General features: G+C 35.8%; 1 protein-coding gene across 4 annotated transcripts in view; it reads right to left on the reverse strand.

The window, feature by feature from the left end:
* Nucleotides 1–3,322: 3,322 nt before the first annotated feature.
* Nucleotides 3,323–25,796, reverse strand: part of Rbm25 (RNA binding motif protein 25) — a 44,166-nt gene continuing 21,692 nt past the window's right edge. For all 4 annotated transcript variants that reach the window (XM_055593270.1, XM_055593269.1, XM_055593271.1 and 1 more), the window contains 13 exons: nt 23,789–23,974; nt 22,863–22,916; nt 22,566–22,649; nt 19,003–19,283; nt 16,207–16,429; nt 16,008–16,097; nt 12,876–12,949; nt 11,973–12,123; nt 10,213–10,537; nt 9,560–9,834; nt 8,055–8,153; nt 6,565–6,612; nt 3,323–4,879 (listed from right to left, as the gene is read on the reverse strand). In XM_055593270.1, coding sequence (XP_055449245.1) covers nt 4,787–4,879; nt 6,565–6,612; nt 8,055–8,153; nt 9,560–9,834; nt 10,213–10,537; nt 11,973–12,123; nt 12,876–12,949; nt 16,008–16,097; nt 16,207–16,429; nt 19,003–19,283; nt 22,566–22,649; nt 22,863–22,916; nt 23,789–23,974 — 1,983 coding nt within the window. In that variant the 3' untranslated portion in view covers nt 3,323–4,786. The remainder of the gene's footprint in view (nt 4,880–6,564; nt 6,613–8,054; nt 8,154–9,559; nt 9,835–10,212; nt 10,538–11,972; nt 12,124–12,875; nt 12,950–16,007; nt 16,098–16,206; nt 16,430–19,002; nt 19,284–22,565; nt 22,650–22,862; nt 22,917–23,788; nt 23,975–25,796) is intronic.

Here is a 25,796-nt window from a genome sequence, read left to right on the forward strand (position 1 = left end):
GCAAGAGAAATGTTTGTTGTCCAATGGAAAAAAAATGGCATTTGTATTTACATTCAATGTCAGAATACATTCTTGAAAAAAATTACATAAACCCCTCAAAAAGAGTAAACAGGTACTGAAAAACTAAACTATTGATACTTTTTCTGTTTTCTATATTCCTCTTTTAAAGGATATAAACACCCAACGTGTTGCATAAAAAGACAGTGGGAAGACAGACATGAGGGAAGGGCAAAAGGGATTAAACATTACCAAGTCCACAGGAAATATTTAGAGTGCCAAGATAAGCTATAATGTATCCGATCATCAGGCACCTCTGGAAATAACTTCTAAACGGTTGAATGAGACTTGAGATATTTTAAAGGTACACATTAACTTTCTAGGGTCTCTATTGGAAAAAAAAAAATGACAGGATGTAAGTTAACTTTTGTGTGTGTGTGTTGTTCTTGAAACTCAGGAAGATGGCTATAGTCATCAACTAGAGAACCAGAAACATTTTAAGTTTGAGGGTTATTTGCTGTGAGTAGTAGGCTTGTGGGAAGTTAGTATTTTTTTTAGTCATTTAGTATTTTTCAATATATTGTAGCATTGAGGGGCTAGAAACAGTTATAGCTAACCTAAGAATGACCAAGCAGCAGTACCAAAGAATACTCAAGAGTCTCTGCAACGTGGCCTTTATTTTCCCCAATATTCAAAACTCAGGAAATAGTGGTATGAATAACAAAATCCAGATGAGAAAATCCAGTAGTGACTCGTGGAGAGTGACTCAGAAACTGAGTTCTGGACCTGAAAGGACTACTTAGGAGGCTAGAGTATAATCAAGTTATCACTTAAAAGTAAAGGGCCTAGTCAATGAGAAGGCCAGGGTACCACACAATTAACATTTGCATATGATTGTAACCTGCTTTTACTCACAGACAGTAACAGTATTATGATTCATACAGAAATATTTCAAAATTTGACCTTCTTTAGAATATTACCTAGAAATAATACTCATTCAAAAGAAATTACCTAATCATTCTCACTAATTCTAATTACTTCATTCTCTGTAACTGCATCCAACTACCAACACTGTAAGGTTGATACAGGGTAAGCGATACAGGATAAGCTGTTGGACTCTACAATTTTCCTTTTGTTATCTAAACAGCAATCGGAGTATTGTTGGACTTGTTTCTATAATCTTAGTGTTTAGGAAGTTGAGGAAAATGACTCAGGTTTGAGGGCAACCTGGGCTCCAAGGCCAGACAGGCACCTAGACGAAGACTAGGAGACACAAGGAAGGGGAGAGGAGGATGAGAAAGGAAGATGGTCAATAAAATGAATCCCAGTGAAAAGCACACTTAAAATGACGGGGTTTCAGGGTGAGGTGGTGGGGTCTCTAATCCCAGCATTCAAAAGGCAGAAGTAGGAGGGTCTCTTTTGAGTTCAAGGAAACCCTGATCAAATAGGGTGTTTCAAGACAGCTAGAGGTACTTCATAGCAAGCAGAAGAGGGGGCTACTATATAATTCAACTCCCATTCTGAGAATGTAAGGTCATCATCCAACTAATAAGTGTTGTAGAATAGAATTCAAACAACACTGAGAAAAAAAAAATTTCCATTCTTGTTCTTATCATTTCTTTCTGTGGGTATTTCTAACCATTCCTAATGTGGCCACTTTAAGATTAGAGTAGGACCAGGCATGGTGGCACACCTGGTCTACATAGTAAGACACTGTCTCAAAAATAAATGCAAATGACAAAATAAGACAAGCTTTAAAAAAAAAAGGAAAGAAAATGCTTTCAATTAAAGAAGGCACAGTTCTCAAATGCAAACAGATAAAGAATGTGACCATTCCGACATGGAAACCTTTACTCTGCAGTCACAGAATAGCCAAAGTTGAATAAAAGAAGCTTCACAAACGCTAGATGTCTATTTATATATATTTGCAAGTTTATTTTCTTCATGGTAGTTAAAAAAAAATATACAGATAATAACTATTTTGGCTCAAGCCTGGTGTTTTGGTTTTTTTTTTTTAATCTAACAGAGTTGGGATTTATACCAGATTATTTTCAACTTCACTGTGAAGTTATCAGCATTTGCTATCCTATAGTTTATAAAGAGCAATATGATAAAATTCAAATACCATAAATGTTTAAAGAACATCCTCAGGACTAGCTGAAATGACACCTAGCATCTCTTTTGCTTTGGGGTACCTTTGGGGGCTATTTTGATGTTCACTAGTAGAAGATACCTAATTTTCTCAAGCATCACCAACTTGTACACTTGTGACCCAGCCCTTTGGAATGCAATGGAAGGACACAATCTATGACGTAGTAAGTTCCAGGGCAAACTGAACTAGATTGAAAGACTGTCTCAAAAGACATAAAATGCTTTAAAATCTGCATTGAAAGAAAAACAGGTTGCCTATTTTTATAGTATGTCAAGATAAAATAATGCAGACTGAAAAATCCTGATCAAACTGTGACTGGTGGTCAGTTTGCACTAACATAACCAGGTAATTATAAAATTTCAGGTATTGCACTCTACTGAATTACTCACACATCTTAACAAGCTACAACAGCTGATAAAGCTGCCCATTAAAATGTAAGAAAAACTATCTCAAACTGATAAAAAGACATTCTGTGTTTTTAGAACTTGAAGAAGCAATATCAATCAATATAATACCTAAGAGGAAATATAAAATGTATGACAAAAAAGCCGTTTTAAAAGTAAGTTTTCAGTGGCAAAACCTGGTTGAAAAGTATATTGAACTGTTAATTTAACGTTCCTTTCTGCCACTCACATGACCATCCTAGCTCTGCTAAAGTGCTGTATGACTGGAAATGAAGATGCTATGCAGTATAAGGTATACACTCCTAAAAGTTTCAGCTAACAAAAATCTTTAGTTTCTACAGCTATCTAGAGACTGGCAAGGTAAATACTCTACTTGAATAAAACCTAAATAAAAACCTAGCATTGAGGACAAAGCAAAAATGTTCAATGTGTTTAGAAGACACGAGAAGTAAAATGAACTGCAAAACAAGGTCTTGAGCTGGTGGTAGAGTTAATCTGAAGAAAAAGTTAAAAAATTTATAGTTGGAAAGGCCATCTTTCTCCAACTTTCCCTTGAGAAATCAAATTTTAAAATATAGTCAACAGTATGTAGAGATATCTATATATAGTCTTATCCAAAATAAGGTAAATAGTATCTGTGATCATCTGATACCATAAAAACTCACTGAAAACATCAGCTCCTATTTTCAGGTTGTTTTCTAGTATATGCACTACACAATTATAACATAATGCCATTTATTTACAAGACTCAAAGAAAGCATCTCCAAGATCAAATATATACATTTTTAATAACTGAAATATTTACATAATGAAGCCATGTCAAGGTTCAACATTAAAAACAGTGTTTTGGATGTCCTCTCAAGATGTTTAAAAAAAGGAAGAAAGAAAGAAAAACCTAGTAACTCAAGGTCAGTCACATTGTCCTAAGAAGCCAGTCTTTCCTTTTTAATAAACACATATGGCAACAGCTGCACCTAATTTGTTGGTAAGAACTGTTCAGAACTTGGTACATTTCTAATAAATTTTGCCCCTTGTGATCTTCTGAATTATTAATAAAAGCCAAGGATTTCTCTAAATACGTCATCAATATATTTAAAGTTTGATGACCAGTAATAAAAAAATGTGGGCAGAAAACTGCCAAGAATGATGTGTCTTTGGAAGAAAGATGTAAACATTTAACTACCATGGTGAAGTACTATTGTGTTTTGTCAAAATCTCTTTTGTAAACTTACCTTATTTACTTGTTTCTTGGTGCTAGGGACAGAACCCACACCCCCTTTCAGGCTAAGCATAAGCTCTCCTACTGAGGTACTACTTGGTCATTTCTTAAAGAAGGTGGGCTCTTCCCCCCCTTACATTTCTAAACTGATTTTATTTAAAGGAATACACCAAAATTAAATGAAGACAAGGAAACTGAAAATGTACTGTAAAATGCTCCAGAATTTTAGAATCTGCTTCAATTCTGAGCCATCAAGTTAGGAGAGGGATAAGACTATGATGTATCTACTATCCTATTAACAGAGAAACACAAATCTGATCATCAGACTGTTGCTCACTGCAGAATACCAAGCTCTGGAAAACTCACACTGTAATTATACTAGTTATTTGGGTTGGCACAATTATCACTTTCCTTTATGAGTCTATTGGTAAATTACGAAATGTTTAAGGGAGCCCATGAAAGAAAATTAAAAAAGACTTTTATACATACATTCACATAAACACATTAATAGAGAGATACATTAGGAATGAACTGTCTGCTAGTTTTTGCACTCTAATTTTAAACTCCATGCCTTTACAAGGGCTTGCCATTTCTGAGAGTGGGATGAGATGGTAACGGGTATGACTAGTATTCAAATTACTCATGTTGACGCCTATACAATATATTTTTAATATTAGGTGGAATTCTGCAAAAGAAATGGGGAGTCATTTTAGTATTTACAAGAACAATCAGCAGAGCAAGAGTCTATCAGATAGGCTGTGTACAGCAGCTGCAGCTTGTAAAAACATACCAGTAACCTGTGCCTGGTGAGTATAAAGAGAACCAAGGATACAGATGGCTTTACAACCAAGTGAGTACACAGGGCATCAAGAAATTAGAGGACAAAACAATTCACATTTTCTACATTAAAAAAAATTACAGATCTCACAAATGTCTTTGAAGACACAGAAAATTTAAAGTCCTTTGAAGGTGTGAAAGAAGAAATCTGAAATGTAACTCTGAATGTAAAAAGTTTTACTTCACAAGACCAATTTTCTTGGCTTCTGTTTCATATATCAATAATCTCCACATTTTGACTATAAAAACTTCTGCTTCTTCATCTAGTACCTAGGAGGCAAAAGACAGTAACATATGTAAAAATAATTATTTATATGTCAAAACAAGAACATACACAAAAATGCTCACCTACCAAATACAATCAACATCACTTTTAAAAACTAATTTTATTTTTAGTTTATGTCATCGGTGGTTTGCCTACATGTATGTCTGTGGGTGTCAGATCCTGGAGTTACAGACAGTTGTGAGAGCTGCTAGGTGGGTGCTAAGAATTGAACCCAGTTCCTCTGGAAGAAGTCAGTGCCTTTAACCACTGAACTGTCTCTCCAGCTCCAACATAAAATGACTTAAAAGAACAATTGTCCAGTATAAAAAATATTTTAAACACAACATTTTAAGTTATCAAAAGAATAATGACTCAGCCAAAATCAATGACTAACTAAATACTACTTTTATTTTTTACTGGTTTGATTTTAAGATACACAGCCCAGTCTAACCTTGAAATTAAATGAAACTCAGAATAATTCTTAACTCCTCCTTGCACCTTTTCCAAGTGTTTGAGATTACAGGCATGTACAACCACTCCTGACTCCATTCTTTCTGGATACAATTTTTTTTACTTTGATGTTAGTTCTATAAACTTTACATTTACATGCCTGAACAAACTACTTCATAAATAAAGCAAAAGCATGCCATAAAAAAATGACTTACAGAGGGGCATAGAAGATGAGGGGGTAAGGCGGTATTGGGAGGGGAAGAAGGAGGAGGCTACAGCTAGGATACAAAGTGTAATTAATAAAAAAATAAACATTTAACTAAAAAATTTTTTAAATGATTTATGGAGCACAGGGCAGTGGTGGCATTTTTATTCCCAGCACTTGGGAAGCAGAGGCAAACAGATCTCTGCGAGTTCGAGGCCAGCATGGCCAGCTAGGTCCAGGACAGCCTGAATTACATACAGAAATCCTGTCTCGGAAAAACAAACAATTTATGAAGAACTTAAACATACAACTATGTATCTTAATACAGTCATTTTCTATGTATTAAGATACAGTCATTTTCTAGGGCGGGGGAGATGGCTCAGCGTTTAAGAGCAATGACGTTTAAGAGGTCCACGTGGTGGCTCACAACCACTCATCTAATGCCCTCTTCTGTCATGCAGGCATACAAGTAGTCAGAGCACTCACACACATAAAATAGATAGACAAAAACTTTAAACAGTCACCACAGATACAAGGAGACTGAATAACTTAATGTTTTTTTACTGTCAAATTTTCCTACCTACCTAGGATTTAACTATATCATGTTCCCACCACCACTCCTTCCTTTAGCCTATAAACATAAGTTTCTGGAGTGTGTGCCCTGTTATATTGATTGCAAAGCATCATACTTAACAGTAAGAGGTTTTTCAGCAAATGCCGCACCAGTAATGAAAGGTATTTGTGAAAAGTAATTTTTTAAATTACCTGTATCTTTGTTTATAGTGAAAACATATATGCCCTGGTGCTGAGACCTAGCTCTAGTATTTTCTCTAATCCATGTCTCAATCAATGAGCTGCTAGGATATACACTTGACATCATTTGGACTAACACATTAATTTTTGTTTTGTTTTACTTTCTGTTAATGTCTTTACCATCATATTCAAATTTTAATTCAGGGAAATAAAACAAAAGAAAATGCATTAAATGTATAGTTTGTTTTCATACAGTAAAATAACAATGTTCTTCTAACTTACCATGGCGACATCATCTAAAATGCTCTGAGGTGAACTATGTGCCATAACCTAAAAAGAAACAAATAACTTTTATGTTATAAAGAAACAAAACCTCTAAATTGTGGGGAAATTTCTTGTGCCTAAGGGAGTTTGCTCTATTGTGAGACAGGGTTTTACTGTGTAGCTTTGGCAGGCTTGGAAAATAGAAAGAGCTGTCTGCCTTCTTGATGCTGGAATTTTTGTGGCCTCACTGCCCAGCCATAAGTAGCTTTTTTTTTTTTTTTTTTGTCCCTCATGCTATGCAACCTAGGGTGTCCTCAAACTTGTTTGGTCCTTGCCTCTGACTCCCAAAAGCTAGGATTATAGAAATCTGCCACACTTGGATACATTAAGACTTTGTTAAGTTTTGTTTTCTGAAACAGTTTCACTGTGTAGCACTAGCTGTCCTTAAACTCACTCTATAGATCATGGTGGCCTTGAACTCACTGAAATCTACCTGCCTCAGCCTTCTGAGAGCTGAGATTAAAGATATACACCCTACCTGGCCCCAAGGTCTTGATGCTATAATAATTATAAATGGAGAAGACATGTTTGTTCTTCAGAATTGAAAACTGGCACATTTATACCATTACAGAGACTTCTGCTCTTCAAAGCAGAATGACATTTATAGAGGAATGTGGTGTGCCCACTCTAATAACCATGATGGTTTGAAACACTGGTGCATGCCATTAGTCCCAGCACTCAGAAAATACAGCCAAGATCAAGGTCAGCCTGGACTACATGAAACTGTCTCCAAAACAAAAACATCCTCTGGGATTTAAAGTGTTGTTACATATTGTACAATAATGGCTAATACACACCTTTTTATAAGCTTCAATTGATTCACATAAATATAGTAAGGATAATATTAGTGACTTGTATACCATACCCTAAGATTGTTACAAGATTAAAAGATGAAAAAGTTCCATAAGGACTGAAGAGATGGCTCAGCAGTTAAGAGCTGTCTTCTCTTCCAAAGGTCCTGAGTTCAATTCCCAGCAACCATAAGATGGCTCAAAACCATCTATAATGAGTGCCTTTTTTTTTTTTTAATGAGTGCCTTCTTATGACGTGTATACATACATGCAGCCAGAATGCTGTATAAATAAATAAATCTTTTTTTAAGTGCCATAAACACAAGCACATGTCTGAAGAACTCTAATCAGTCAGTATATACTGACACTGTTAATGACAGGACTATTCTAAAGATGGCTGACTACCAAAGAAATTGAGGAGCTTCTACCTCTGCTAAGTTCAAACCCAAGACAGTAGAAAAAAGAGAAAAGAGAAAAAATGTATTTCTATCCTCCCTGACTCTAAATTAAAGCAATGTAAGTCTGATGTGAGATAGGTTTCCTTTAAATATCAGGTCACTTAATTAAAACTGAATCATCATGTACTCTGCAGGACCTTTTATTTTAGGAAGTGTCTAAACAAAGAAAATGGAGAATGGAGAAAGAAAAAAGACCAACCTTAGAACAAACAAAATCAACTAATGTAGCTTCTTCTTCGCCTATGTATTCTATGATCTTCTTATTGATCCATGGCCGGATTCTGCGTTCCATCAGTATCTGCAACACAAAGCCTGGTTGAAAAACTAATGAATTAAAACTTTTTCAAACAGTCACACAAAATTCACAATCTTTAAGATTAAATTAAGGGACACTGACTCAGAAGAGAGAGTCAAGCAGATCTTTATAAGTTCCAGGCCAGCTGAGTTACATTTTGAGACACTAACTCAAAAATAAACTAATTAACAAACATAAATACCATATGACCCAGTATCCTATGCCTGGAATATACCCAGAACACTTTATAGAAACATAGAAAACATCAGAACTTCCCTGCTTTTACTGTTCTATTTACTATCAAGAGAAGTGAAACAACCAAGATATGCATCAACAGACAAAAGGTTAATGAAAATCTCATACACATATAAAAACTACATAGAGAAGAATAAAATCATGAAATCTGCAGAAAAATGGATGAACATAGTAATGAAACATTAAGTGTGGTCACCCAAAATAATAATAATAAAAAAAAAGTCTACTTATTGTGTGTGTAAGCAGCATGTGAGAACATTTGAAGAGGAGGCTTAAAACACATATTACTAGGAAAAAAAGGACGGATTGCAGGGAAAAAGAATATATTGTGAAAGGAGATATAAAGCTAATTGTTTATTTTTTATTTCAATTACATGACATTTTTGTTTTTATTATTCTGTGTGTGATGCGTAAGTACATAAAAATGTATTGACAGTGAAAGCATAAAACCCTGAGGAAAGCTCCACGGCATCAGAAGTCTTCTGTTTAGAAATTTATTAAATGTAGAGTTTAAGACTGGGCAAACATTTGAGTGGTTCTCTTAATCTAGCTGTGTGATATATTTCTTGGTGAGTTTATTAGAATAAAATGATTTTTAAAAAGATGTATTTATTTTGAATGCTCTATCTGCATGTACCCTGCATGCCAGAAGAGGGCAGTAGAGGGTATAAGATGGTTGTGAGCCACCATGTGGTTGCTGGGAATTGAACTCAGGACCTGAAGAGCAGACAGAGCTCTTAACCATTAAGCCATCTTTCCAACCCAATGAAGTGATTTTATGAAGGGAGTTTGGTGGGAGAAATTATCTCAGTGATACAAAAACCTCTGCCAGGCAGGCACAGTGGTGCACACCTGTAATCCCAGTACTAGGGAGGCAAACACAGGCAGATCTCTTTGAGTTTGAGGCCAGCCTGGTCTACAAAGCGAGTCTAGAATACCAAGGCTACACAGAAAAAAAAACCTATCTGGGGGAAACAACAACAACAACAACAACAACAACAACAAAAAACAACCTCTACCACAGCATCTACTAGTGACAAGATTCAGCATGCCAAAGAGATTATTCTAATTTTTCATTATTACTAAAATCAAGTAAGACCATATGTCATACTGAAAACCAGCCCAAACATTGTGACATGCAATGTTTTACTCACGGAATCCACAATAGACCAATCCAAAGGATAAGCAAAGAGCTCAGGTTTGGCTGTGGGAATTTTCTCAATGAGACTCTTAATGTGCTTGCGCTTTTCTTCAGTGTTTACAGTGCCTTTGGTGGCATTTTTATCATCTTCACCATAATCCAAGGGAACCAGTTTCCTTTTTCGGGGCACATCATCACTGTCTTCATCCTCAAATTTGTTAAAGACACTATCTACAGGTAGTTTCTTTCTCTTCACAGAATTAGGTTGACCAGGACTATTGGAAGCACCTATAGTTAAAAACACTATCTTAGTATAAAAAACCATCATTTTCAGATGCTCAATCTGACAGCCCACCATCCCTCAAAAAGTGCAAATATACTTCCACAAATCTCCGAAAAAGATCCCAACTATAAAAAAAATAACTCTCTACTCACAAGTGCTAGAAAATTTAACTTTTCACTTCTTCTCAGAACTCGAGGCAGCTGGAGATATAGGAGCACTAGTAGAACTATGAAAACAATCGTGAGCTAGAAAGGCATTGTTGAATACTTTACTATCTACCTACCAAGGAACTATGTATGTATATAGATTGTTTCTGTCCTTATATTGAAAGTTATTGGGATATGGGAAGAAAGGACAAAATACGGAAGGCAAGGCGAACATACCCAGTTTAAGACTTAATCCTATTTTTGGCCTATGCTCCTCAGGCTGCTGTTGATCTGGCGAGTTTTCATGAGGAATAATAATACCACAAGGAGACTCATCCCCAGGAGTGTTGGGTGTTGCATTGCCACTGGCAGAGGACACAGATGGAGCAGAGCTGATGGGTCTCAAAGTGGGTTTGAGACAAGGCTTTTGCTCTGGTTCTTCTTCCTCTTCCACAGGTTCCTCTCGTTTTTCTTCTTTTTCTTGCTTTTCTTCCTCCTCCTCCTCTGATTCTGGCTCTTGCTTTATTTGAGGCTGTCTACGTCTCTCAGCCTCTTGTTCCATCTGCAACCAAAAAGCACTCCTGATTTACTTTAGAAAACACTACTACTGTAACTCTTCCCTCAGCTTTACATATGTCAAACACTTGATAAAAAGATTTACTTAAGAACTTAATACTGGGAGTGGGAGAGGTGGTTCAGGTTAGAAGTACTGGTTGCTCTTCCAGAGGACTTGGGTTCCATTCCCAGAACCCACATGGCTACAACTGACAACTCTAACTCTACTCCCGGGAATCCAACAACCATTAAACGTCAATAAAAACAAGATGGAAGGAACATGGAAAGAAGATATTGCTTATTTTTGTTGAGGTATATAAAATGTAAAAATGATAAGTTTAAATTATTACCTGATAGACCTAAAAGTGTTTTTGAAATGACAGTTCTTAAATGCAAAAAAATAAGAGCATGGTACAATCTAATAACAGTTTAATCTGTTTAAAAACAACAGGCTATCGGGTTGAAGAGACACCTCAGTGATAAAAAGCATTTGCTGATTTTTTTTTTTAACTTATTTATACAGTATCCTGCCTCCACGTGTGCCCACAGGCCAGAAAAAGGCACCAAATCACATTACAGATGGTTGTGAGCCACCATGTGGTTGCTGGGAATTGAACTCAGGTCCTCTGGAAGAACAGTCAGTGCTCTTAACTGCTGAGCTATCTCTCCAGCCCTGCATTTGCTGTTCTTAAAGAGAACCCAAGTTCAGTTCCCAGAACCCATAGGTGATTCTAACAACTGTCTATGACCCCAATTTCAGATGAGCAAACTCATACACATAGAGTCAAAATAAACAAAATTTTTAAAATAACTTGTTATGACATGAAAACATTTTAGAAATAAAATATTTCAAACTACAGTTTTTACAAGCCCCAGAAAATTAAAAGAATAGCTTTCTATCCAATTTTTATTAAAAGACAGTTACCAGTTAGTTATGGACGACTTAATTGATATGTAAGACATTTAACATTAAGGTATAAATTCAAGGTGCTGGGAAATAGCTCAATTGGTTGAACTGAGTTTGATCGCTAGTAGCTACTACACCCAAGCCAACACTTGTTCTTTTAGTGACAAAACTGGCAAGGTGAAGACAGGCAAATCCCTAGCTGGCTAGTAAAACAATGAGACGCTGTCTTAAATAAAAGAAAGTGGATTGCTTCTGTGGAATATATGGATATCTGAGATTGACTTCTGGCTTTCACATGTGCATCAACCCTGAAATGTCCCCCAAACATACATATACAAAGTTGTGGATTCAACTAAGCTTGATGATCTCTGTACTAAAAGAACAGAAGTACAAATAACCTTCCAAATAATAGTGCTATCAAGTCCCAAAGAGCATATTGTGTATTTCCTTATCTATAAACTAAAATAAACCATAGCTGGCTCTTAAATGATAGAGTAATTTAAAACAAACGATTTCAGATGGTATGCTAGCTCACCCTCTGGAGCTCTGCATCTGGATCTGGATGCCCTTCTGCCAGTAAGCGTTGCCTGATTTCCTCAAGTTCTTCCTTCTCTCTCTTTCTATCTCGTTCATCAGCTTCCATTTCTTTTTCCCGATCACGCAACCGTTTCTGAAGAGCACTACCCCTGCAAAGTTAATAGGACTCATTTAATAGCCATATCATTGCTCAGTACCCAGAATGTCTCCCAAAATGCCTTTTTCAGTACTAGAAACCACATACATGCAAAGACTCAGGTGAACACTCAGGACAGTTTGCTGTCTACACTGATGTGTTGTCATTTAATTGATAAATTCTGTAATCATGTCTAAAAGCTAAAAGATAACTTCCAAGGGGAAGACAGCTGTTTTGTGATTATTCCACAGTGAATCCTCAACACTTAATTTGTATTTTTTTCAGATGTTAAGGTGTTAAGACGATATAGAAATTGCTATAGACTTGGGGGGATGAAGTTGTAACTCAGACAATACAGAGTGAATGCTTAAGATGTGTGAGGTTCACTGACCCACTAAAATGACTAGGGGTAATGGGCATGATTTTAATATCAGCAATCAAAAGCCCAAGGCAGGAAGTTGTAAATTCAAGGCCAGCCTGGACTATACAGTAAAATGTAACATCCACTAACCATCAAGTGGTTTGATTCACAACTTCACAGTTACATATCAATATGGAGATGGTAGGTGAGGGTCAGATGCAAAAACACTGAAGACAAATTCCTGAACAACCTAAATAGTTAAAAAGTGGTAGATATAACTTTCTATAAAAATCAACCTCCATCACAGGCTCCCCTCTAAAGACACATGGGATTATTGGCTTAATAGCTGAGCACATCTGATATCCATGTATTCACAAAGGGCCTATCAGTCCATGCTTGCTTACCTATAGTACTTTGGGTCATCTCTATCATCATCATAATCTTCTAGGAACTCTTTTAGTCGTTTAGCCTCTTTAGCCTTTGCAGAAAGGAAGGACAGAGCATATAAAACTGAGGTAAGAGTCAGGGTCATCTTTCCCCTTTCTCAGGAAAACATTTTCTCCTTATTCATACCACTTTTATTCTTATTCATAACACTTAAATTTTATTCTTCTCATTTACTGCACATATTCAACTTATATATATCATATTAAACTTTTAACAAGTGAGCTAAAGGACGTATCTGAGACATGAAGAACATCCACATGTACAATTTGTTAAACAAGTATCTTCTCAATATAACTCCCAAAATATTCTTTCAATAAAACCTGAGCATATTAGGAAGCAAAACAATGTTACCTTATGCATATGGTAGACAAAACATTTTAAATTACATTGGGTAGATTCTACTACCCAATTTAAATAAATTTAAGCAAGTAGATTTAAGCAATGTTTATATCATTACAAAGGTAAAGCTACCATTTGGGAAAAATGATCTTCTCTATCCAGAACTCTTACCTACTTTAAGTTGATGTTAATAAACCTTGATGATACACAAATGCTTATTTTTGGAATTTCAGGTTCAACTGCTTTATTTAAAAACTACATCTAATTTTTATGGCTTATATCTAAACACCATTAAATAGACTTACATCTATATGGAAAGCAGATAGTAGTTTCTGACTTACAATCTTTTAACAACTTTCAGCGCCCTCAATAGAAAGTCTTGTAACAAAGCAACCATCCAAGCAACCATCTATCTATTCCTTAGTAACTACTCCTTGAGGCACAATGAGCATTATTATGTAGTACTTTTGAAATACTGTGAATGGAACTTTTAACATCAAATATTCACACACTTTCTTTATAGTAATTGCCTTATCTGCTTACATTGTTCATTTGTTTTAAAATTATAATCAATTATTTCTATATGACTCATCTCAAGGCACTTAGGCTGGGATAAAAGTACTCAAATAAATGAAAGGAAAGGTACCTTGAGAAGAGTAACAGTATTCGGCCAGGTGTGGTGGCACTTGCCTGTAATGCCAGCACTCAGGGAGGGTGAGGCAAGCGAGTACAAGGCCAGCCTGGTCTACATAACAAGTCCAAAACAGCCAAGGCTACACAGAGAAGCGCTGTCTTGAAAAACCAAGAAAGAATTGACAGTGCTCTGACAGTGTTCTTATTCTTATATATCCTCAATGCTCATGGTATAGGTACACAGGTCACACTATGTACACACAAACAAATACAATTTGCAACTCTGGGAAAGTTTCACTTGTACTGAACCTATCTGTTATTTAAACATGAGAAAATGCTTGTGTAACAGTAATTTTTAAAAGTTCACTAAAAAATATTTGTAATGAAAACAAGAATGACAGTATTCAGCCAGGAGTGATGACACATGCCTTTAATCCCAACACTTCAGAAGCAGAGGCAGGTGAATCTCTGAGTTCAAGGCCAGTCTGGCCTACAGAGTAAGTTCCAGAAAGCTAGGACAACACAGAGAACCCCTGTCTTAAAAAAATAAAAAACAAAGCTAACCAAAAAAACACTCTGCAGAAAGGTTTCAGATTTGCTCACGGGAAACAAAATATTGTCTGATTGAAATCTAATTCTACCCTTCACTATGATTTTCTTCCGATTTTATCATGAAAAAAATGAAAGTCCAAAAGTAAATGCTTTCATCCTACTTTTAACTTAATTTATTCAAATAATTTTCAATAATTCCATTGACAAGGAGGAGCTATGATTCAGAGAATACATATCTATTCGCTATATGTACCCTTTGGTTAGTTACTTAAAAAAATTCCCTATGACTCACTTTGTTCTTACCTTGAAGAAGTTTTTGAATGAGTAATCTACAAATGGAAGATAAAATAAATTTCATATTCTGACAAAGACAACATATTTTTGTTTGGCTAGCTTTTTATTTATTTTGAGAGAAACAGAGACAGACAGAGGGACAGACAGACAGGGTTTCTCTGTGTAGCCTTGCTGTCCTGGACTTGCTTTGTAGACCAGGCTGGTCTCAAACTCAGAGACCTACCTGACTACTGGGATTAAAGTTGTTACCACTTGCCCATTTGTTGTTTTTTTGAGACGGGCTCACTATGTAGATCTAGTTGTCTTGTAACTCACTATGTAGACCAGACTGGCCTAGAACACAGAGATCTGCCTGCTTCACCCTGGGGTGCTGAGATTAAAAGCATGAGCTACACAGCCGGCTCTAAACAATACATAGAAGGTACTATTGAAGCAACTTTTAACATTATACTCAGCAAGTATGCCAAAAGGTTCAAAACATGAAACACAAGTCTAATTTTATGACAATGTAAAGAGAATATGGTAGCATAACAAAACTACTTGGTAAGCGCTAGATATACTTCTGCTTAAACACTGCCAAGAAGCACTGGAGAGATAGCTGAGAGGTTTAAGAGCCCTGAAAGTTCTTGCAGAGGACGCAGGTTCAAGTCCCAGCACCTACATGGCAGTACACAATTGTCTCTAACTCCAGTTCCAGTGAACCTTGCACCCTCACACATATGTATATGCAGGTAAAACACCAATACACCTAAAACTACTTATATTTTGTGTATATACTTATGGATGTCACAACATGTGGAGGTCAGGGTACAACTTTTGGGCATCAGTTTTATCTCTTAACTGAGTGACTGCTGGGGATTAAACTCTTAACTTTCAGGTTGTAGCTACAGGACACTCTCCCAGTTCAACAAGTTCTTAGAATCTTAACCAAATGACATCACATTAATTCTGTTTCTATAATCCACTAGGGTAGACTGATACCATTCCATGCAAATAATCATTAATGGGCAGCAAATTTTTGAAAAGGTAGGCAGATCTGTCTATCTGGAAGTTATTTCAAATAAGAAACCCAGGGCATCACTATGAGTTTGAGACTAGCCTGGTATACACTATGGATTCCAGGACAGCCAAAGCTACAGAGTAATCTCAAAAAAAAAAAAAAAAAAAAGTTATTAGCTGAGAAGCTGACATATTTCATTTATAAAGTTTTCTGCTTAACAATAAATTTGAATGGTTTTTTTTACTTGACAAATTTAAACTTAAAATCTTACCATTTCTCTTCTTCTTTCTTCTTCTCTTTCCGCCTCTTTCTCATATTCCCTCGTTTTCTTTCGTTCTCTGATTTCCCAATTCTTAAGGCGCTAAGAAAAAAAAAATAATTCAAAACTTTAAAACTTCTCAGGATTCCATATAACCAGCCTATAAGTATATCATGCTTTATGAGAAAGAGCATTTATTTCCTCAGTTTACCTCTTGATAAGCAGCCTCTTTCTCTCGTAGCTTTCTTTCAAGTTTTCTTCGTTCATACGCATCTTCCTCATCCTCTTCTCTGTCTCTTTTCTTGTCTTTTTCTCTTTCACGCTCCCGTTCTCTCTCTCTTTCTCTCTCTCGCTCGCGTTCTCTTTCTCGTTCCCGTTCTCGCTCTCTCTCTCTTTCTCTCTCCCGTTCCCTTTCACGATCTCTGCTTTTTTCTCTACGGAAATAGAATATTAAATATAGCATGTATGTTGTATTACTTTATTTTTTTCTTTAGGGACCAGGGGAAACTAACATATATTATAAACCAGTAATACAAACATATATAAACATGTCAGAATTTAATTTTCATTTTTTGAAGAATTGTAAATTTCTGTATACCCAAAGGGACATAGACTAGGGAATCAAAGGTATACTTCAAGTAAAATATTTTTTCTATATGGCTTTGCATTTTAATCCCAATGTCTGAATTAAACAAAAAGCCACAAAATTTAACTCTAACTACAAGTGCTAAATGACATTTTGCAGTCAGTGCTAATAATTATTCGTGCCATAAAATAAACATAAAACCCAATGTAAATTACATAAAGACTGAAAAATTACTAACTCTGGTTAATCACATACTTAAATTTGTACAAAAGAGTATCACCTGGCATGATAGTATACACTTTTAATCCCAATGTATGGGAAGTAGTAGAAAGCTGACATCTGTGAGTTTAAGGTTATCCTGGTCTTTTGCATAGGATTTTTTGGCCACCAGAGCTACATACTTAAGACCCTGCCTTTATTTTTAAAAAAATCTCATTCCCAAATGAAATGTAAAAAATAAAAATGTTAAAAAGGAAATGTAGGGGGCTGGAGAGATGGTTCAGTGTCAGAGCGTTGGCTGCAGAGGACCCAGGTTCAATTCCCAGCAACCACAGGGCAACTCACAACTGTCTGTAAATTGAATTCCAGAGGATCTGGCACCTTTGCAGACATACATGCAGGCTAAACATCAATGTACATAAAAAATAAGTAAAACCTAAAAGGCAATCTAGAACCAAGACATCTTTATCTACACACACATACAAGCATGCATGCATACACGCACAGAGGGACAGCGAGTGAGACAGACAGACAGATAAGGAAGACTGGGCAACATGAGATTGCCCCTAAAATTTTTGTTGTTGTTTTAGAACACTCTACCTCACTAGCAATCAAGGAATATCTTCCTGGCAAATGTGTGTGTGGGGGGGGGGGGGGGGGGATAATTTTGGCATGCTATGTGCATCAACAGCACTCAAAATTTCTTATGTTACGAGATTTGTTCTTGCCTTGCTCTGATATTAGCACATTCTTAAACTTCCCAACCTCTAGGAACCATATACTAGATAAACCTTATAAGTCAGAAAATTAAAAACAAAGAAATTATAGGGGGCTCACACCTATAATTCCAGCCACTCACATGGCTGAGAATGAGGAGTTTAAGGTCCACCTACCTAAAACCAAGACACTCCTCTCCCCAAAAAACAGATAAACAAATTGAGTATTTAATTTAGAATAAAACTACACTGTAAGGACTAAAGAAATTGTTCACAGCCAAAAATACTTGCTACTCTTTCAGAGGACCAGACTTTGGTTCCTGGTACCTACACATCAAGACAGTTCATGCTAGCCAATTTCAGCTCCGGGAGATCCACCTGTCAATAGTATTTGCATGCATACTGACAAACACATAGACAATTAAAACAAATCTAAAAAACGAGAAAAAGAAAAAGCTATACTGCAAAATACAGCACAATGTTGGTGCAGTGACAAACAAATCCACATGTATATATGAGACAACATGCCTCCTTGATGGACATTTTTACTTGTACATTTTTTTAAGACAGGGTTTCATTCATATCTAGCCTTTACTGGCCTACAACTTGCTAAAGACGAGGGCTCAAACTCCTGTTTGCCTGTACCTCCAGAGTGCTGGGATTAAAGGGTGCATCACCATACCCAGCACATTATTTTCATTTGATGTGGTTTTGCCCGTGTATATACATGCTTCACGTATTAGATCACCACAACTAGTTATGAGCCACCATATTGGTCCCGGATACTAAACCTACCTCTTCTGCAAAAGCACCACCTCATCTTTTTTTATTTTTATTTTTTCATTTTTTCAAGACAAGGGCTGTTTAACAGCTCTGGGTCTCCCAGAACTTGATTTGTAGTCCAGGATGGCCTTCAACTCACAGAGATCCACCTGTCTCTGTCTCCCTGAGTGCTGGGATTACGGGCGTGTGGCTACACACCCCACTCAGCAAGCACTTTTAACTGCTAAAATATTTTCCAACCCTTTTACTTTGTTTTTAACTTGAGCTCATTGTCTATCAGGTTAGGCCGGAACTTACTATGTAACCAAGGCTGGTCGTGAATTCATCCTTTTGCCTCACCTTCATGCACTGGTGGAATTATGGGCACGCCCACCATGCCAGATTAGAATGTTTGGTCTTAGTGATAGTGGTGGAGCATGCCTTTAATCCCAGCACTCAGAGGCAGAGGTAGAGGCAGAGGGAGGCAGCTCTCCGAGTTTGAGGACAGCTTGATCTACAAAGTGAGTTCTTGAACAGCCAAGGCTACACAGAAAGACCCTGTCTCAAAAACATAAAACAAAAATAAAAATCATTTTCACCAATGATGTTATTGTGTATACAAGATAGCCAGGCTATTGAAAACTTATCACTTCAGTGCAAATGGTTCCAAAGAGGCAGTTTGTACTTCAATGAAGCTATCAGAAACAAATGTATAAAGTATTACCTTGATCGACTCCGATCCTTATTTCGATCTGAGCTCCTTTCTCGATCCCGGTCGCGATCTCTCTCTCGATCTCGGTCTCTCTCTTTTGTGCGGTCACGATCCCTATCCCGTTCTCGTTCCCGCTCCCGTTCTTTTTCTTTTTCTCGTTCACGTTCTCTTTCCCTTTCTCGTTCCCGTTCTCGCCTTTCTCGTTCCCTTTCACGTTCCCTCTCTCTTTCTCTCCGTTCTTTCTCAATTTCCTGTCTTTCTTTTTCTTTTTTGCCTTTCTCTTCTTCCAGTTTCTAGAAACCAATAAAAGTACTTTTAGAGTTAGTTCTGTGGCTCCAGTATTCACTTTCCCCGGCGCAATGCCCAATACTGGTAAGAAAAGCATCAAACCACAAGGACTTTAAATACTTGTGGATTTATTTGACAAATTAAAGCTATCACAAGGCTAGATTTCGTGCAAATCCACATACTCTCTACACAGACCAAGAAGCTCCCATCTAGGGTGGGAAACTATGTTAAGAGTGGCTGGTCACTAAGTAATATCTAAAATAACCATGAAGAATGTGATAATTCCTAGTAATTTCTAGAAAGAGAATCATTTAAGCTAAAGCTTAGTTCTGCCCATTATGAAAGTCAATAGGAACAGAAAAAGTATTTACAAGCCAAGAGAGATTTCTCACTACTTGGAAAATACTAGATAAGGTTTGAAAGTAAAAGTGGAAGAGAGTCAAGTCACTATAACAATAATCTTCTTCCCTCTACGTTGCCCACCCTCCAAAAGAACCAAAGCTGAATTTAGCCAAGTTCTTTATTCTAACTACGGAAATATTTATTCCCACCATTACCACATGGATAGTCCACAAAATACAAAAACTTTGAAAACCACTCACTTCAAGCAACATGTACTTAATTGCAATATTTTAATTTAAAATAATTAAAAACAGTATAGTTATGCCCACCATTATGCCTGTAAGACAATAAAAAATACATTTACAATGATAAATCCATCCTTGCAAGGATCTTGTATTAACTTACAGATGTTGTGCTAGGACATGGATCGCCAACACTGGATTAACCTTGCCTACAAGCTATGTTTCTGGGAGGAAGAGCAAGTACATGGTTCACAGTAAACCAAATAACAGTCAGACCAATGTGTATCCTGAAAGATTACCAGTGTACCACAAGATTTCTATACAAACTAAGAAGGGGAAAAAAGAAAACACAACAAAAACCCCAAACAAGTAAAACAAAAACAAAATACAATTATCCCTGAAGTTCCGTGTTTATTTTCACTGAAATGAAATTTAAACTGCAACAATGAACTGTGCATTTTTCTTTTTCTCAGTCATGTAAAGCATTTAAAACTTTAAAAAGCAGTCTTACCTGTTAGATACTTTTTCTCTTGCTCACGGACCAAAGAACTGATAGAGGATTATGAAAGAAAAGCTAGTATATGAAGCACCAATATATTCAGCTGCTGAACTAAGTTAGCATACAGGCAGAGCCAATACTGAATACATTGAAATCAGAAAAAGAAGATAGGAGACATGGAGAGAGAAGTCAGAAACTGAAAGCTATTACGGGGTAAAAATCTAATTTCTGAAACATTCCTAATGGGATTTATATTTTATATTTTAAAATGAATCTAGACTACATAAAACTTACCTCAGTGTCATACACTTAAATTTATTTCGGAGATAATATATACTTACAGATTTTAATTTCTTTTGTACAATTCCTCAATTTTTTACTCCTGTTGTTTAATATGCTACCTTTTCTCTGATGTAAAAACAATTTCTTTCAAAGCTCAATTTAAATAAAGTTTAGTTATTCTATGTAAGCAAAGTGAGAAAATCTAGTCCATATTAAATGTTTTCTAAGAAGTTATATATGCAATATGTGTATGTACACAAGCATATATGCATAACATATATGCATACATTTTAAGAAAGATTAAAGAGATTTTTTTAAACAATTAAAGTTGAAGAGAAAAGGACAGAGTTTAAAAAAAAAAACACAAAAATCTTACCTTATTCTCTCTTCAGACTCATCCGTGCTGTAAATGGACGCCCCCTGCCACGCTGATACCCTGACAGTCTGTGGTTATTTAATAAACTCATACCAAAACATGCAAAGGTTCACTGAGCTCATTTTTTATTGCTAAGAATTAAAATATCCCCTTAACCACACCACCCAAAGAGAACTAGTTTTTATTTTTTGGTTTGAATTCTTTTATTTCTAAATCACATTTTGGAAATTCAGAACATTACCCTCAGTAAAATAATACTAAGGCAGTGAAACCCTTAAAGTGCTGAAGTAGTATCTTATGAATTAAAATTTTTTTACAAATATGATTTGCTCATATAACATGACAGGGTTTAAAACAAATACAGAAGGGGGGTAAACCACACACACAACTGTATACCATTTTTAAGCTTACTCAGCCTTGAATTGGAATCATGAACATACACAGAAGTATTCTACAATGACTTTCCACAGACCACCATTGTAACTCTCAAAATTCTGAGAGTTACATCTGTGCTTTTAGACACATTTAATTCCTGAAAAAGCACTGTATGTGAGCTATGGTTGGGCATCTGGACATTAAGTGTTCAGCAGCATTGACTCATCAGCATTATCTGTCAATTTGGGATGTTGAAAGCAATGAGAAAAAGAAAGATTCACTAGAGAGAAGGAACACTTAACACCACGGAGTTATCTTCTGTACCTCTCAATCTAGTCAGAACCAGTAGCATCTTATGACCTCTAACATCAAAATACATCTCATGCACTTTATTCCACCATCTGAAAGCACCACCTTCAATACCAGCGAACACTCACAGATGCACTGTCATTGAGAGAAGCTTTAAATAGGCAAAACTCGTGAGTGGGATTTACTATATACAAGTACCCATTTCCAAGCCAGTTACCCCTTTGCATATTTTTCTGAGGGGGCATCCATAAATATAATAAAAAACAGAAGCTCATACTTACATCCTATTCCTTGTTACTTTCCAAGCTGAGAGTTTCATCTTGCATTAGTCACCATATGATCTCTATCATAATGGTGGGGGTCAATGAATAGATTAGCTTTATGGGAATTTACAGTTCTTCCATGCATCTATAATTTGGTAAGTCTGGTAATCACTGACCTACTTTTTAAAATCTCCCCCACTCAAACCTAAATCCACACAAATATAAATCTCAAATTTTAATCTCAGCTCTTTTATCCTAAGATTAAAGAACTGCCCACAAAAATAAGCTAAACTGCATGTATGTTATCCTGCTGCCCCCTGAATCGTTTAATCTGATCTTGATGTTCATGTTGAAATCTATGAATTAAACTTCTGTTTATATTAAAGTGAGATGACTGTAGTCAGTGACTGAGAAAAATTAGCAATGACCACTTTTTAAATCTGGTACTACTTTTCTGTTCTTTTGTTTCTACTTCAGTCTCAATTAAGCCTATAAAAGGCAATAAATTATACTCTAATGTAAAGTTGATTTTCTTGTCTGTTTGCTTTGGATTCTGTAAAAAGTCTAGATTGGTATCAAGTGAAAAACAAGAATACTACCTTGTGTGTGTCTCTGAATTTGCTGATCTCTCGGGATATCAAATCTCTTTTGTCTTCTTCCATTTCTATAGCATTTATATCCTCCTAAAATTAAGGAAACAGAAAGGAATAGAGATTTACATATTAATATAAAATGTCACGATTCAGTGTTTTCTGCAAGTATTACAAATACAACTAAGTAAAAACCACCAACTTGGCAATAAAATCTAATGTTCTAAAGCTGTATTATAATAACAATAAAAATTACAAATCTGGCAATTAGCACACACAAAATCAAAGCCTAGAATTCAAACGAACCTTGGTGATGAGTGGGTAAGGGATCAATGGGGCCACTGGAAATCTACGGAAAATCTGCAGAGAAACCCATAAAGAATTTTTTAAAAACAGTTCATGGCACACTCTAATTCAACTGACTATACATTTACATTGGAAACAATATACTAGTTGTAATAAAAAATGGTTTCTTTAAATTCCTCCTCTATCACCCATTACATTCTCTCTTTTTAATAACCAAAGTACTGGAACAGACAGGAAAATAATTTTTAAAGAGTACCAGGACTAGGACTGGAGAGATGGCTCAGTGGATAAGAGTACTGTTTGTTCTTCCAGAGGTCCTGAGTTCAATTCCCAGCAACCACATTGTAGCTCAAAACCATCTATACTGTGATCTGATGCCCTCTTCTGTCATGCAGGTATACATGTAGATAGAATACTCATATATATAAAATAAATCTTAGGAAAAAAAGTGACTATTTCCATATCTTTTATAAGATGTAGAAACTATCATACTTATTAAATAACATTTGCCATTTGATATTATGTATCTGCATGCAAAAAAAATGTCTACCTTACAAAAAGATTTGCTGGTAACTTTTGCTAAATAACAGTACTTCTGTAACTTATCCTCAATTCAATGGAGGAAGGAAAATTCAATTTTACCTAATACCTACTAACTCTATAAATTAGTATTCCCAATAAGACCAAGTAGACCCACTTTGAGGACCAAATGAAGAATAATTATGGTAATACAACTGTATCTGACCAAAGACAAAATGCCCTAAAAGACACAAAACTCAAAATATAACTTTTCACGATCCCTTAAAAACCAGTATGTATATGTTATAACATTTTCATGACACAGACAATCCTTGAATTTCTGAAAAAACACTACAGTTTTCTAGAAAAACAAGTTATAGAAATGACTATGTTGTCAGAACACATACGTCCTCTTTCTTTTCTTTCTTCTTCTTTCTGGGGTGAGAGTCAGACTCTTGTGAGGGAGCATTTAGCTCGCTGGAGTATTCACGTATTAAAATTTCAATAGCCCCTTTAATCATCTGGTCTCTTCTCTTTGTTTCCTCATCTAAGGCTTCTTCATCATCATTAGTGACAGTTTCTGGTCTGGCGTTCTTAAAAAGCAAGACAAATTTGGCAAGAAAGGGTAAAAATTATTCCAAATAATATTAAGTGCACTCTTATTTATAATCTCACTACTTAGGACACAGAGGCATGTGGATCTCTGTGAGTTCAAAGCCGGACTTAACTGTATATAAGTCCAGAACAACCAGAACTATAGAATGAAACCATATCTCCACCATATGCTCTATCTATATACCATATATACTTCTTTCCCTCTGACTTTCAAATGTTATAACATTAAGAATCAATCAAAACCTAGCCAGGAATGGTGGCTCACACCTCTAATCCCAGCACTCAGGAGGTAGAGCCAAGCAGATCTCTGAGTTTGAAGCCAGACTGGTCTACAGAGCAAGTTCCAGGACAGCCAGGGCTACACAGAGAAACCCTGTCTCAAAAAACATAAAACAAAAAGAATCAATCAAAAAAACCACACATACAACTTGTTTAATGTTTCTCAAAAGAAGTGTTAGACTCTAATAATAATCATTTAAGAGTAATTCCTGATTAGCCAGTGGTGTTTCATGTCTGTATCCCTGACACTGGGAAGGCAAAGATAGGATATGGAATTTGTGGGCAGCTGGAATTACATGAGGCTTTCCCTTATCTTCCAATTAGACAAAGCGTCAAAGAATACTTAGGATGAATCTATGAATCTGCAAAGGTCACAAATGAAAGGTAAAGAATTTAACCTTCACTCCAAGCCAGCAAGGTTATAAACACAGCCCTCAGACAGGATGGTAATTACTAGGCAACCTTCCCTTATATAAGGGGACACTATCTCAAAATAAAATTTTTTTTCTCTCAGAAAATAAAAACAAGCTTCTAACATGTTGTTTTTGCTTTTAGTCATGCTTTAAGGGACCCAGATATGGAATTTGTTTAAAACTGAAAATAGAATGTATACTACGACCTGAAAACTTTTGTTTTTCCTCCTCACTTTGAGCTACCTTTTTACTCAAAAACACAGGGAAAAATAATGACACAAGCCATTTTTTTTCTAAACTAAAACTATACACATATACTTTCTAAAATAGCATTTTCTTGATGAATATATAATGAGCACATGGGCAAGTAACAAAAATCATGTTTGTAGTTCAGAGGAACAAGATACGCACAGCACATGTTATCATGGATTTAGCCCTCAATATATCAAGAGCAACACCAAGTTCTTGGTCACAACATATTCAACTCTACTAATCTCAAGCTTTGTAATTACTTAGTAATTGTAACTTACCATTTATTTCACAGCAAACAGCATTAAGTTGTTTCTCTCATTAGAAATATTTTCATGTACATATTCAATAAGCCTTAATTAACATTTAATTTAAACAAATTTCTTAGAGCACACTGTATCATACTGTTAGAAAGTATAAAGAACAAAATTTTTAAATCAGAACACTTCCCATAAACATTCACTAAAACACAGTAGTAAGAAATTAAAGGTTATGATACTTAACATAATGTATTATGCCAAAGACAAAACAACCCACTCTAGTAACAGTTTCTTACTTTCTCAAACCTGCCTTTTCATCCAATCTTCCTGGTGTCAATTTTCTACTTGGCATCTTAGATATGGACTAGATGCTTTACATAGGACTGTAATTAAACTATTAAAATTATTTACCAACAATACCAGTAAATATAATTATGGTGACTTTATTTTAAATTGGAAAAATAAAAACAAAAAGGTCTTCAAACTTATCCACCTATCACTAAAATCCTCAATAACTGTGCCTTTCTGAAAATTTTATAGGAAAGAGAATGTCCCAGTACTGTGGCTATTGACATTCAAATTTAGTGTTTTGCTATTGT

This window comes from Psammomys obesus, unplaced genomic scaffold, assembly GCF_907164565.1.
Source record: "Psammomys obesus unplaced genomic scaffold, mPsaObe1.curated_primary_1811, whole genome shotgun sequence".
NCBI classification, from domain to species: Eukaryota; Metazoa; Chordata; class Mammalia; order Rodentia; family Muridae; genus Psammomys; species Psammomys obesus.